Source organism: Euphorbia lathyris, chromosome 5 (genome assembly GCF_963576675.1).
Source record: "Euphorbia lathyris chromosome 5, ddEupLath1.1, whole genome shotgun sequence".
In the NCBI taxonomy this organism is placed as follows: Eukaryota; Viridiplantae; Streptophyta; class Magnoliopsida; order Malpighiales; family Euphorbiaceae; genus Euphorbia; species Euphorbia lathyris.
Window position 1 is genome coordinate 28,984,379 of NC_088914.1, and position 15,730 is coordinate 29,000,108.

Below are 15,730 nucleotides of genomic sequence, written 5' to 3' on the forward strand. Positions count from 1 at the left end.
TGACAAATAGTGCCTTTCTCAATATCATAGGGTAAAATGCTACTATCCATCCACAATTCATTTTTGCTTAAAAATATATGTGTCATTTTACATGTGGGGTCCTCCATGGACTCAGCGTTGCTAAAACCCCCCAAAGAAAGAGCCTTTGAAATACTACGTGCTTGTGGACCTCTTTGCGCCTTAGTGCATCATGCGCCTCTTATAACCACAACCAGGCGTACAAAGGCGTTCCTTGCTATCGCCTTGGCAACAACGCGCCTTTGGGGGTGCTAAGGTGCTCGGGCCTACTGCCTTGTGCGCCTGGAGCCTTAGACGTGCCTCGGAAACAACTACCTCTGTCAGATGAAGAGTCATCACCTGTTCCTCTTTAGTCTTGTACATTGTTAAATACTTTATCAATTATAGCACATTCCCATTTCCCACTTATATATCCGCATACCGATGTTGAGTTAGTGTGTGAGCGTGACACCGGAAAGGACATTTATGAGGTTGCCTCACTATATAAATTTGGTCTGCAATTTTACTACTAGAGTCTTGATTACGGTGCCATGTCCATAGAGCCCAGCTCTCATTCTTCACCTGCAATTCAGTTCAAATTGTTGGTAACATTGCACTCCTCTCGTATCGTATCAGCCATGATGCGAAATAAGAGTTTTAACTCAAGGTCCTCAAACATGAAAAAGCATATACAACTTCATCTAGAGGACAGAAAAAGAGAGAGAATACCTCCAAAATTCCATGCCCAAAGCTACTTTCTCTGAAGGCACTATAATCAGGTTGCTGATCCCAACAGAATTTACCGGCTGCTGGGCCTGTTGTGAAGTTTTCTGCACAAAATCCACCCATGTAAGGGTCAGGAGTACTTGATGGCTCCGGGCAATGCCCAGGCTCATCGGCATGTTCAATAGCCATTTTCTCTCGGTTACCCCCATCTCCAACTGTAATATAGACAGGACCACATGGATCGAGCTTGTAGTTATAAACTCGATTGGACCTCTCGTACGCATGAACCTGATAAGTGATTGTAAGCACAAGAGCATCATGAGACTTTATAACCAACACATTTCAGCTGAAGTCAAAGACATTGATTCATAATACATTGACATGCAAATGAAGTTGATCTGAAACTAACTGACAATAAAGTTGCTGTACTTAGGTTTAATGGGTTTTTTTTTCTCTCATAACTTTTAAAGAGCTTGAACCATTCAAATATGTGGTATCATCTCTTACATGAAGAATTCAATCATCATCTAATCCTGATTTTATATTGCAATGAGAAAGGAATTCCTTGTCTATTGCTATTAAAACAAAATGGAACTATATATTGACATTTCCAGCTCAATCATTCGCATAAATAGATTATTATTACTTACATGTCCATTGAAGACTATATCAACACCATATGAGTAAAGCAATTCTTCCATTGCCACTCTCATACACTCTGCCTCTCTATAATGAGCACTATAAGAACTATACCAAGGTGGATGCCATGAAACTATCAGCCATGGGGTTAGATCTCTGTTAACATTAGCCAAGTCTTTTTCCAGCCACTTGTATTGATCACCTATAATGGAACGCAACACAAAGACGCCATTAGAAGAGCAGAATTCTTTCCATAAGCAGTTGCAATTTGCAATTTGAAACCTAGCTAGCGCCTTTCAGAAAACTAGAACATAACAAATCGAGATGTTGAAGCCTCTTATTTGTTTCTTGACATGAATAAACTATTTGCTTCATCATCTCATAAACTCAAAATGCTAATGCAAGGAGGGTACTCCTGCATATACATGCATATACATATATGGCTGGCATCTGTTACTAGTTAGTTAGAATATTAGAAAAAGATGGATCTATCTTTCTTAGCTGTGAATTCCTTTTCGTCACTTCACTACCTATCGAGCTAAGAACTGTGAATAGCAGAACAGGAAAGACAGAAAAGCTAAGCCCGGGTAGGACGTGGATAGAACATGACAAAAATGGACTTCTCCGTAATGTAATAGAAGAGCCACAGTCCCTTCTCAACCTAATTGATCAGAATCTGACTGTGAGAGTGCATTTGAAGGCACATATTAGGTATAAGACACAGGAGATCTTTCATCACAAAGCAAATAATACAATCAAATGAAGATTATTTACATCTTCAATTTCTTAAACCATTACTATAATGTTACAATGTCTTAACTGAGAGTCCATTGAATTGCATATTAAAATTCTTGCTTATAATATACATTTACTTTAGTCCAAAAATTGTTTCCTTTTAATGATTTGGCACCATAAAGAATCACTCCAGGACTGAACAAAAACACTATGAAGAGTGATACATGATGGCATCACAATACAGTTAACAAGGACATTTTACCTGATTTTTCATAATCAATGTATGCTCCGAGCATAACAAAATGTATCCCCCCAGCATCAAAAGAGTAGTAGAATGTAGAGGAAGATCCACTTTCTATAGATGGAAAAGCAAATCGAGAACTGTAAGCTACAAATGTTTGGTTTCCAGCTTGTTCTTCAATTTCATGGTTTCCTTCTACAACCATTATTGGCACTTGAGAAACCAACTGCTGCATATACCTATAAAGTATAAACCAATCCGAACAACAACAATAAAAGCAAGATTTTAATCCTTCACAAAGCCATAGAAGCTACCCAGAAGAGGCAAAAGGGAGAAAAATTATAATTAAGAAAAGAGTTTCTAAACTAATTAACCTTCCCCAGTAATCCCAACGAGGCTGATAGGTCTCGTGTATAGGTGTTTCTGAAAAAGAGCATGAATAGCAATCGGAACCAGTGCCATTGGTGAGGTATAAATTTGCATAAGTTACATCACCCACAAGCAGAACAAGTTCAGGTTTGTTACTGATCAAACGACTGATTGTTGTGGTGGTATTATATGTAAGTCCAAGATCACCTACAACAGCTATTCTGCTAGGGTAGCTTCTTGGACTAGAAACAGGCATAGTCTTGAAGGAGTGAATAGCACTCATGGCTCCTATAGAAGGATCTCCGCATCGATAATAATATACTTTGTCAGGTTTAAGCCCTATGAACATCCAGAAATAGGAACAATTTCTAAAAAATAACAAATTTATGGTGAACGAACAACATGAAGTGATGAAATCAAAGAAACAAATTAAGAACCAATGAGCTTCAATTCAGGGGAGAATCATATTCATACCAGTGAGACGAACATGATGGATGATACCAGAAGTATAATTCTGGAGACCTTCAAAGGGATAAAGCTGATTATAAACAAGGGAATAGCCCTTCGCTTCATGAGACAATGGATATCTTAAACCCCCAAAATGAACTATACTTGCAACCTGCTTGGGATCCAGTGGTTTTATATTGTAACCAATTTGAAATTCCCCTGAGAACAAAATCCCCAATCCATTTACACATTTATTTAACTCGGAAACAAGCAAATTTCAATTATTAAGTGATCAATCGACCATTACAATTATCTTGGTTAATGACTTTCATCAAGCATGTAGTCTACACATACAAAACTGAAAAACAAATAGAAAGGATGGTACCTGTAATCCATGAAATCCAAACAGAATCGTAAGAAAAGGATAAAGAAACCGAAATTTGCTCCGGTTCGAACCCTTTGACGGATCGGCGAACTCGGGGATCGGTGTCAGGCAAATCAACGGCATTACCGCGTAAACTGGCGTCAAAAGGAACGGTAACAGGCTGAAATGGACCATCCAATGTTGAAGGAATATAGGCATGAACAGAGAGAGCAACAGCATATGATAAAAGTAAACATAGAGGTTTGATAATTAAAGCGGAAAACGCGGAGTAGCCATGAAACGCCATTGTTATGGTTATGGAGTTTACATCAGAACAGAAGGAAGAAGATAGAAAGAAAATGTAGAAAATCTGGCAGAGGAAAACAGCAGTGGACTTAACAGTTTCAGGGAAAAAAAAATGAGGAAAAGAGAAAGCGAAAATGGAAAAGGGAAAGTGGAAGCAGAATATTCCATTTTTGTACTTTGTGATTAGCAGTTAAGAAGCCGTTGTGTTTTCAGTTTTGTTCCAACTAAATACTCCTGATTTTAATTTTTGTACGGACAAGTTTCAACGGCTTTTGTAGGGCTAAGACTTTTGAATTTGTTCAAAACAAACTCGATAGCTTCTCTTGAATTTAATTTATATAAAATTTTCAGTTATTCATTTCAACTTCAACTTGTATAAAATATAATCAATTAATTATCCAGTTGTAAAAAATTAAGTTAAATATAAAAGATGTATTGCACACGTCCTAAAAATTGTTTGGATGATGGTATTCAAAAGTAGGTGAAGGTGAGTGTAATTAGATAACGCTGTTTGTTTTGAAGTGTAATCGAAGAGTATAGTAAGTGAGGGTATGTGAGAGTGAATTTTGGCTATTTTCTTACACCTCGAATTGGAAGGAACCATAGTACATATTTTTTTTCTTCCAAAATTACCATTTATCTTTTATGAATACAAATAAAATGATATGAGAGTAATTTTAATTAAAGGTATCAAGAGGCTCTGCCCTTCCTTTGTTTCTATTAGTTTCTACCATGTCTTTAGAGAGCAGAACCGGGTGGCGGATCGTCTGGCGGCTGCTGGCCATGAAGAGATGTGGGGAGTCACAACATTTTCTTCTCCTCCTGCGATTCTTTCTTCGCTTCTTTTGGAGGATGTTGTGGGGGTTAGCTTCCCGAGGCTAATCTCGGGTTAAGTTTTTGTTGTGTTTGTTTTTATTTTCCTTTTCCTACAAAAAAAAAACATTATTAAATCATCACTTACCTTACCTTCCATTCAAACACAACAAGTTATTTCATATATCTCACTTACTTTACCTTACATTACCTTACTTTAATTACACTTCATTCAAACAATGCCTTAAAAAAATAAAACGACCAAGGTCGGGGTATGCGGTTCTAATATTAGAGAAGACAAATTTTATAGTTAAGTAAATAAGAACTTCATTTTTAATCTATTTTGTGAATTATGTAATATCATTCTAAGGCACGTGCAATACATTGGCAGTGGCGGAGCCAGGACCTATAGGTCAGAGGGGCTAGACCTTGAACAAAAAAAAATAAAAATAAATGCTAGTTCAACATATTTATATATAAAAAAAACATAAAAAAGAATTTAAATGCTAGTTCAACACGTTAGAAATCCCTAAATTAAACTCTAAATTAGAAATTATTAAATTAGATTTTCTAAATTAGAAATCATAATTTAAACCCTAGATTAGATTTCCTAAATTAATTGTAATTACTAAATACTCCCTCCATTCCATTATATAAGTCATTCTAGGATATTTCACACAAATTAAGAAATATATTGGTTAACTAAAAAAAAATTCTCTCTCATATCACTATTGGGCAATAAGCATTGGAATATTAAAAAACACATGTACCAATACAAAAAATAATTATCTCTCATGTCACTATTGGGCAATAAGCATTGGAATCCTAGAATGACTTATATTTAGGGAAAAAACTAATTTGCTAGAATGACCTATATAATAGAATGGAGGGAGTAATCTTTAAGTAAACAACATATTAATAATTCCTAGTTTAGAAATCATAAACCTAGAAATAAAATTACTTAGAAGTTGGAAGTATAGGTAAGTGAAAATAGAAAATAATTGTATAATTGAAATTGCAAACAAACTATAGAGTAATTTGGGAAGTTTTCCACCTTCTCTTTCTCAATATTCGCGGAAGAGAAAGCAAGATGCTTAACATAAAGAGGTGGAGAGGGTCAAATTGTCATTTCCACCTCTTTATTTTTTTTAAACCTAAATATCAAAACGACGTCGTTTTAACATTTAGGTTTAAAAAATATAAAGAGGTGGAAAGGGCAATTTCGCCCTTTCCACCTCCTTATGTTACAGCAGCAGCGAAGAAGATTAACCTTCTTCTTCGGCTACCATGGCTGGAGGGACTCCAGCCATGGCGGCTTCCTGACAGAGCTATGGTTAAAACCCCTTTCAAGGGGTTTTTGGCGGGGCCGGAGGGTCGGCGGACCCTCCCCACCCCTCTGGCTCCGCCCCAATAAAACACCCTTTCTACCAATAAAATAAAATAAAACACCTTGAATTTATATATACACTCAATCGGTGTAAGGGTGAATAGAAGACGAAATGGTTTGTAAAGGCACCTATTAATTAGGTTTATAATTGTAAACTTGCAACTTCGACTTGATTCGCATTATTTGCTTTGCGTGTAATTATTTTGTTTGAAAGAAGAACCAAACCTTTTGAAAAAGTAGTAGTAGTTGTTGATTTTCTGACTTTTAATTTAACCACATAAATCCTTACATAATTTTATTTCAAAAAACCTATCTTCAAATTTAAACATTTATCCCAATTTGGTAGACCACTTTATCATTTTCATATATTTCAAATTTTAGACAACTTTTATTTAAAGCTTAATTCTATTTTCTTGATATGACACTTATTTATTATGTACACAAATCAACTACAAAATACATCAAATTAATTTAGAATTATAAATCATAACACAAATGTTATTGAAAATTATAATATGAATTTAATATTCTTTTTTATTATAATGGGACGTGTTTTTCCATTTTTTCCGTTAATTAAACAATACACAACTTTATTTCCTTCTCTAAAAATAAACTAGAAAAAAAAATAGAGTTTAAAGCAACAACATCCGTGTTACAATTGAATTTCAATGGAAGGAATATAAGATTGAGAGGGTGTTTGTTTCAGCTTTTCGAATGAGCGTTTAGCGTTTCACTCCAAACCGCATGAAATATAGCGTTTGGTTAGGTTTATATAACGGGAGCATTTAGTTTTCTCTAGAAACTGCATCGTTTTAGAGCGTTTCACGAAAAGCTCCTATTTGAAGCTTTTCATAAACAGTTGTTTGTAGTTATTTGTTATTGACAAAATTATCCTTTTTATTTCCACAAAATATGTTTATTCTTTAACATTATTTATATTTTTACAACATAATTACCGGAAGAACAAAGTTTTGTTGCGTTCAATAAATTTTTTATTTTTTTATTAATTTGGGTAACACATTTTTTATTTTATAATATGATAAGGTGCAAAAATACCTCTAACATTTATAGCTATGAGCAATTTTACCTTTAACGTCTAAAATGGTGCAATTATACTCCTAATGTTGGCAGCCAAAAACAATTTTACATCTAACATTGCCAAGTTGTGTCAATTTGAGAAATAATTTATTAAATTGTGTTCTTGGTCATGAATATTGTCATCTACACTTCACATGTGCACCATTTTACCATTTTATCATTGTTAGTAACAGATCACAAACATACAATTAGACGTGAATTTTTTTTTAAGAAAAAAAATATAATGTCTTTTGTACGAGTTGGCAAAAAAAAATCAACTATTTCGTCGAATTTATAAATATTAATTTTCAATTTTATTATTAAATTACAAAAAAAAAATATGAAATCTCTTTTTTAGAACTACTGGTATGTGCAATTGGTGTAGAATATGAAATAAAATATCTATGTTTTCTAATAATATTTGAAATCGACCTAACTTGCCAGTGTTATGGCTAAAATTGTTCTTAGCTGACATCGTTATGAAATTGTACAATTTTAGACGTTAAAAAGTAAAATTATTCCTAGTTATAAACGTTATGTACATTTTTTCATATTTTTCCTTTTATAATTTTATCGTTGATTACTTTAAAAACATGTCCATTTTAGACATTTTAAATTCGAACAACAACAGCTCAATATAATTTTACCGAACACTAGTAATTAAACAACTAATAACAAACACCTAACATCAACAGCTAACAGCTTACTGCAAACAGCTAACAATAACCGCAACCGCTATTAGCAAACAACTGAACCAAACAGGCCTTGAATGTCATCGGAAACGTCAAACTAATAAAAGGAGTATAAAATTGAATATTATTCAACATCAAACCAAATATGTTGAACCCATTTTTTTAGATTATTTTTCTTAATATTATTTTTAACATATTAATGATTCAAATACACATCTAGTTTTTTTCGAAAGAAAATACACATCTAGTTAGTTGTGTTAAAATTGATATAAGATATACGATTGGGCCTTAACTATCAGCTCGAGCTTTTAGTTCAATCGGTTTCATGACATGGTATCAGAGCCTCTAGGACTAAACGGGAACCTGTGTTGTGCACGCTGCAAGCTCAATAGGCATTTACATAGAACATTTGATTTTTTAATGGTGAAGAACGTGGCTTATTGGAGGATCTAGAAGTTGTCACCTTGAGCATTATAAAAAGGAGAATGTTACAATGAATAAACTCTACCGACTCACACTTAAAGATAAACAAATTAAATAATTTTAGACTTCAATGAGTTTTCTTTAGTTTTGTTGTTTAATTTTCTTTCCAATTTTATTTTTCCTTAAGTATTTTATGGTTTTTTTATTCTTTATAATCATTTGGTTTTGAAAATGAATATACTCAAATTTCCTTCCACAATTAAAAAATCCCATAATTCCTTAACAACACTCGTTTTTGTATTAAAAAAAAATCAAACAGTATATATATATAGTCTGTTTTAATTTATTTGGATATTTATAGAAACTTCAGAACAAAATAAAAAGGTCATTTAGGACCAAGCACATAACTATCAAGTCACCTTGCAATTGATATTTAAGATTTTGATTGGATAAAGTGTGAAGATAAAAAAAAAGTGTCAAAATCACAATTTATTTATACTATGTAATAACTAAATCAAAGAGAAAATAAATAAAAAGTTGTTTTGATGGGATTTTAGATTATATGGCAATTTGTAAAGCAAAGAAAAGATAAAAGGCTTAAACTATTAAACTATTATTTTCGCTCCATCTATCCAAAATTTTATTATTTTGATTATTTGTTGATATTTGGTTCCTTAACCTATCACAATTGATAAAATTTCATTCAATTTGAATAAAATTTTAACATAATTGTTTTTTATATGTGAATAGATAAATCACAAGTAAAACCCGATACTTGAGCTAGTAGGAAGCTTCCTGAACCTCTTGAACTTCATTAATCGACCAAAAATACAAATCCCAGGAACAGACCCAAACGTCTCGTGCGAACCAAAAATGGTTGTACGGAGATGCTGAATCCTGAACAATAAAAGCAACCCAACTGATGACAATGAAGAGGAGAATACCAAGTGATAATTTTTCCATTTCCCCTTCCCATGGTCTACTACCTTTTAGGATTCCTCCTAATTTGGCCAAAGACAGTGGTGCTCCTCCCAAAATAAAATAAAAAAAACACCTTGAGTTCCTTCTAGCTCGTGTTGCAGAAACTCACCTCATCCTGAACCACCCCATTTAAACCCAGAAGAAACTAATTCAATGGGTGGCGGTGAAACAAAAAAAAATGAGAGAACAGAGTAGATTCGGGGTAGAAGAAAAATAATAGAGAACAAAAACTTACGGTGAAAGGGAAAGAAGAAAACTCACGGGATGAGTTAATTCTAATATAATTGTTATTCTATTGACAAGTGACAATATTTTGGCACTTTGAGTCCATTTTTAGCACCATCAACTAAGGGTAAAGGCTATGCTTACTTTGTTTTTTACAAAGTAAACCTTACTTTGTGTGTTTTAACCATTGAATTAATTTTATACTCCATCATCCAATGGTGAAAACACACAAAGTAATGGTACTTTGTCAAAAACAAAGTAACCATAGAAAGCACATCAACTAAGGTACAACGGGTAGGTAAGAAATTTTGAATGATAAGCTATAATAGACAGTGAGGGTTAATATATAATATATAATGTTTTATAATAAATAAGAGAAATTTTACAGTATTTCAAGAGTAATACATCTGACCAATAAAAATCGTTTTGTCTACCACTACATGGAAGATAATTGGTGTAATAGATAAAATGTATATGTGGACAAAGATCCAACTTATTTGCAACTAATAATTAATCAAAAGTGTAAAGTCAGATGAACTTCATCCGACTTCTTTGCAAAGAAATATTAGATATATCAAACTAACTAGGTGCTCTAAGAAAACTTCTTTACAGTTTTGAAGTCAAAGTACACTGTCAAAGGATGTTTACTTCCATATAAAACCTTGATTAAATCACATACAAAAACACCATTGAAATAGAAAAGATTCCATATTTCCAAGGTGCAAACTATTATATAAATATATATATAGGCATAGGCATGAACAAGATTTAACTAGTCCTAGACCAAAGTTAATATGTATAGATAGCACAACCAGCATTAACACCTAAAATGCTACTTGGAAGCATAAACACTTTAATGTGATTTATGACTTCCAAAACTATAAACATCTAAAACTGTGGGTACAAAGCAACAAAGAGGTTTCAAAACACCCAACCCCAGAACACCATGAGACAAGTCCAAAATTACAAGTTTCCTAAGATACTTGTCCACTCCACTCAACCCTTGGTTCTCATAATTGTGATGCTTCCTTTTCCTCCTTCAGTTCGAATTTTCGTTTTCCCGACAACAGGCTTCCCCGAAAATGCAGATGTTGGGTAAACAGGAGGTTCTTCTTCAATTTGTATTGATTTTGACTGTGGGGGATTTCGAATCCGCTGGTTTATGTCCTTGAGAGTAACATCTCCATGGAAACTACAGGGTTTGATGAAGGCAAATGGATACACAATAGAAGAAGCTAACTTAGTCGGTGTTCGTATCAGTGACTTCTTACCTAAACATGCCAACAATTAGAATGAATGTCTATTCAGTTTGTTAGGTTACAGAATATGCAAAGGACGCTAGAAATGTAATCAACCAAGTACCCAAGAATACAAATATTCACAATGGTTTATGGTGATAGTGCTCCCAGTAGTCACAGATAACACGGAATATTGAGAAGAGAGAAGAAGCACCTTTAAAAATTACATTGCGAGGAGTTCGGGCAACACGTTTTGGAGCTGCATTAGTTTGAGTCCCAAGTGGGTTACTGCCAAACTCTATACAAGAAAACTAATGTTATACACCTTATGCCTAATATACATTAACTGCCTTGCCGCATGCATAGAAAGAGCATTAGTACTATGCAAGCATGATTTCGAATAATAAAACATATACCTGAAATATTAATTTGAACATCCGATGTTCCATGAAAATTCCTGATTCACGCGAAGTTAACTAGTCAGCTTTTAGCAAAATACTAATCATTGGGAGACATACCAATCAGTCTGCTACAACATTGAAGTTTAAAGAAACATACATATCACTGGGACTAAATTGCATCTCAGCTTCGTTAAGGCATTCAGCAAGCCACCCATCAGATGACTGATCCACAACTTCATAACTGGTGGCAGAAACATCTGCTAGAATAATTAACATCATGAGTAAGTAAACAAACAAGTTTGAATAAATCCTTCTAGCATAACCTAGTAAGGGACAAACCTGGATATCCAGGAACCCAGTCTGATGACTGAGGCAAAATATCCTCAAGTGAGTCCGCCCCCTCCTAAATGTAAAACAAAGACATAAATCAACGACTTTCAGTATAAGCGGATACACATTAAATGAAGTTTATGATGCATTTTCCAGATTAAGAGTCAAAGATGCATATTGAAGTATCAACACATTATCTACTATTCAAAATTGTATCTACTGTCTAGAGCTCACATTAGATTGTAGAAACACAGATGATATGTCCTCATTGCAAAGGGGAGAATCTATCGCTTGATTATCAAATTGTAGCATCCGGCGCCTCTTCAACTGTGAAGAAGCTTCCCTATACTCCTCCGGTTCTTTTTGCACATTATCTGAAAAACATCTTTGTAATTAGATAGAAACACTAATAGGTAACTTAGACGCAATTATTTTCCCTATGTTGGGGTTCAAAAGGATAATGTAATACCACTGTGATTAACATGGTAAGCCAAATCCCCACAGGCCTTAACTGGAGTTGCTTCATCTAACATATACGAGAGATCTTCCTCATTTAGAGTCACTTCATTCCATAAACATTGAGATACATCTGTTGAAAATGATAAACAACACAGATTTTAGTTACATCATTTATCCTTTGCCTCTAATCTCAAACCGAGCTTCAGCCCGATATCTTCACTTTCAAACGAACTAGTGCATAAAAGGAAACTTACCATAACTAGGATCCTTTTGGAGAGAATAATCCTCCCCTTGCCAATCCCAATTCCCTGTGCTGCTACGTCACAAAATAAGGCAGCAATGATATTAGTAAAATCCTAAACCACTTCAAATGAGAAGCAACTTGAAAGGCAACATAATCTCATTAAAGAATCTTATGCCTAATATTAGAACTCATACTGCAATTGAGTAAACATATTAACACTAGCAAATAGCATAAGAGAACGAAAGGGGTAAAATCAACTCAATGCATCAAAGTTGTATGCAAGAGCAAACACAGAATGAAGCACTGAGTTAAACTGTAATTGTTGGATATGTTCAGACAGTTTGCCATTCATAACAAAATCTCATCAGATTACCGAAAAATAAATATATTAATGAAAAAGGGGTAAAAGATAAGCAAAAGGGAAATTAGAATGACCCACAAATTTGTTCAGAGCCCACAATCTCATCATCAATTTACCCCAAAACAGTACAACATAAATCCATCAAAGGAAAACACATCAAACAAAAAAAAACGAACGAAATCCAAATTCATAGAACTAGAACAAATGCAGACATAGATAATGAACTTTTATCCAAAAAAACAGAAACAACAAAATGTAGAACTCAATACCCAGTAATTTCTCATCAAAAGGACGAATTAAATAATAACGTTAACATGGCAATAGAAATCAACGCAAAACCCATCGTTCCATCTTACAAAGGGATTCCTATTTAATCAAATCAAACAAGTAACAAGTAAAATAGCGAGATAATTACCTCCCATTGCTGTAATCCATCTCTATAACCCCAAACAGAATGCAGTCTCAGTCTGAGTAATCAAAAGAAAGCCCTTCTCTCCCCTCACTACCATCAAAACATTAAAGAAAGAAAGAGCCGTTACCCACAGATCGATTCTCCGAACTCCAACAGCACAACTACTAATAAACAATAATAAACTAAAATATTCTACTTCATCAGTAAGTGTTTTTGCTTGAGATGTGTGCAAACATAGAAGAAGATGAAGAAGAAGAGAAAAAAACGGCGACTCTCACTCTCTTTCTTTCTTTCTCTCTCGCCCTTTTACCTAGCTATAAATAAATACTAATGTAATGCATAAACATGAATGTAAAAAGCCATAAATTATTAATATAGAGAAGAGAGAAAGAGAAGGACCACGATGAGAAACTGGACCCTCTTTTTTCTCACTCTCTCCTTAAATCCGTTACTAATGGGATTATGTTCACTAATTAGTAGTTAATTAGTATAATTTATAATCCAGATTATCCTTGCCTGTAGTCACGGTTTTTACGGCGCGTGGGTCAAAGGTTGAATGTCAGGGAGGGGAAAGGAAAGGTTTTGTTGTAGATGGCAGAGTTCTGGCGCAGGCGCGTAGTTAGTTAGGTTTTTCCTTTAATTTATATTTTGAAAAATGTGAATAAGTAAAAAGTGGGGTATGTTGGGATTTAAATAAGGTAGGTGACTATTCAGGAATATATATATATATATATATATAAATATATAAGGAAGGTGACATTTGCCTTTTATGAGTTATTTGGCGTCGGTTGGTGAGGTGAGGAGAGGACAGATTTTTTGGATAGCATTACCATAAACGAAACATGGGCCTAGTTTTCTGGTGGGCTGTTCTCCTCTTCTTTCGGCCCGTTCTCAGTTTCTTTGCTTTATTATTTATTTATTTCGAGAAATTACGGATTGTTTATTTCCTGTAAAATATTAGGTGGGAAAAAATATTTGTTAAGAATAAAATAATTTTTGATATTCGATTATAAGGTGCCTTCTATGATTACTTTGTTAAAAACAAAGTAAGCATAGCCTAACCTTCGATTACAATATTGAAAAATATTTTACGTTCTTTGTTTATATCATAGAATAATATTTTCATATTACTAAACTCAAAGTATGTAATATTATATTTATTTATAATTTTGATTTTTAATTAAAAAAATTTATATTATAATAAACAAAAAAAGACCGAAAACGTGATAAAATTAAACCTAACATGAAAACATAAAAAACAGAAAAACATAAAAAAAACAAAAAAAAATTATGTGCAAAATAAGAAAAATGTTATAGAGAGAAAAAATATGGAAAACAGAACAAAATGTAATAAAAAAAAATTCAAAGTAAAAAAGTTTGAAACTGGGAAAGAGAAAAAATGTAAAATCCGAACGAAAAAAAGCGAAACACAGAAAAAATGAGAAAAATAAAAATACAAAAATAATAAAAAAAATCCATTTTTTCGTTTTTCACGTTTTTCAATTTTCAAGTTATTTTTTCAATTTTTGCATGTTTTTTCGCATTTTCACGTTCTTTCCTTATTGTTCATATTTTTTCCGTTTTCTTTTTTTCACATTTTTTCTTTTTTTTTCACGTTTTACCATTGTTCACCCTTTTCCGTTTTTTTTATTATTTTCACATTTTTTCGTGTTTTTTGTATATTTCATCATTTTTCATGTTATTTATGTTTTTGCATTTTAACCATGTTTTTGTTTTTCACGTTTTTTACTATTTTTTTTCTTTTTTCCGTTTTTCTTTTTTCTGCATGTTTTTCCCCTTTTTCAATTTTTTTACCTTTTCATATTTTTCTTGCTTTTCATGTTTTTTTGTTTTTGTTTTTTCGCATTTTCACCATGTTTATGTTTTTCACATTTTTTTCTGTTTTTTTACATTTTTTATAGTTTTACGTGAGTTATAATTGGATCGAATATGAAATAAAAAACAGAAGATAGAGCTAGGACGGAAGAAAATGGTTAGGAAAATGTTGTACCCTTTTGGAATTAGTAGAACATTCTCCACACTTTCTTTTATTTTTTTTCTGTTGACTAACAAAATATTTCCGTTGGCTTATTTTCCTAAACAAACAAATACCAGAAAATCAAGAAAACATTTTTTTACACAATAATTTTTTGACAAATAAACGGGGCCTACATCTATGTTTTTTAAAGGTCCCGATAACCATCAAATGCCAAAATCTACATCTAATAGATGAGATTTAGACTAAGAGCATCTCCAATGGTTCTCTTCAAAAACCTACATCTAATAGTTGCCAACCGGTAGAGGAGATGTTAAGCCATTGGTCAAAATTGGGTAGGTCACCCATTCAAGTCGGTTGTTTGGAGATTTAGAGTGCTTCGATAACTTCAATCGTAGCATATAGATGGTGGAAAATGTGTGTGTGTGTTGGCGAGACTTGGTTGGCAGCGTGAAGTCCAAACGCTTCAAGAAACATGTTTCCTTTGCGAGGTTATTTGAGTGTGGAATGACATGTACGGCCGGACATTAAATCTACATAAAAAGTTTGAAAAAAAAGAATAAGATTTGAGAAACCTTTAAATTTGCGATTCTAATATTTTAGATAAAAAAAACCATTACTATAATTAAATATAAAAATATAAAATATAAAAAAAAATTCTTACCAAAAAAAAAATATAAAAAAAAAAATCATTAATCATATATCTCAAATGGTTATCAAACGGTAAAACATTTAAAAAATCTATAAATACCTCTATTTTTTTTTGTTCGTAAGTGTATCCACCGCCGACAGCAGTGGCTATTCACTTTCGCAGATTGTTTGCACTTCTATGGGTGGGACTGCTGGCCACGGAAATTCTTTCCATTC

General features: G+C 33.1%; 2 protein-coding genes across 8 annotated transcripts; both read right to left on the reverse strand.

Moving 5' to 3' along the window:
* LOC136231005 (purple acid phosphatase 15) lies at window positions 1-3,993 on the reverse strand. 3 transcript variants are annotated; one of them, XM_066020234.1, is made up of 7 exons: window positions 3,540-3,993; window positions 3,182-3,373; window positions 2,713-2,995; window positions 2,360-2,577; window positions 1,374-1,564; window positions 727-1,011; window positions 1-579 (listed from the first exon to the last, which is right to left on the reverse strand). In XM_066020234.1, exons 1-7 carry the CDS (start codon window positions 3,823-3,825, stop codon window positions 424-426), a joined length of 1,611 nt encoding a protein of 536 aa, XP_065876306.1. In that variant the 5' UTR covers window positions 3,826-3,993; the 3' UTR covers window positions 1-423. The 3 variants fall into 3 exon arrangements, with proteins under 3 accessions (XP_065876306.1, XP_065876305.1, XP_065876307.1); XM_066020233.1 differs by having other exon boundaries at window positions 2,713-3,046; XM_066020235.1 differs by having other exon boundaries at window positions 2,713-2,761; window positions 3,540-3,991.
* Window positions 3,994-10,133: 6,140 nt separating this feature from the next.
* Window positions 10,134-13,402, reverse strand: LOC136231104 (protein XRI1). Of its 5 annotated transcripts, none has more exons than XM_066020375.1 (10): window positions 13,384-13,402; window positions 12,871-12,957; window positions 12,105-12,163; window positions 11,861-11,980; window positions 11,626-11,765; window positions 11,401-11,464; window positions 11,219-11,321; window positions 11,077-11,117; window positions 10,875-10,958; window positions 10,134-10,693 (listed from the first exon to the last, which is right to left on the reverse strand). In XM_066020375.1, the coding sequence occupies exons 2-10, from the start codon at window positions 12,888-12,890 to the stop codon at window positions 10,419-10,421; spliced, it is 906 nt and encodes a 301-aa protein (XP_065876447.1). In that variant the 5' UTR covers window positions 12,891-12,957; window positions 13,384-13,402; the 3' UTR covers window positions 10,134-10,418. The 5 variants fall into 5 exon arrangements, with proteins under 5 accessions (XP_065876447.1, XP_065876446.1, XP_065876449.1 ...); XM_066020374.1 differs by lacking the exon at window positions 13,384-13,402 and adding an exon at window positions 13,267-13,285; XM_066020377.1 differs by lacking the exon at window positions 13,384-13,402 and having other exon boundaries at window positions 11,864-11,980; window positions 12,871-13,260.
* Between the last annotated feature and the right edge of the window lie 2,328 nt (window positions 13,403-15,730).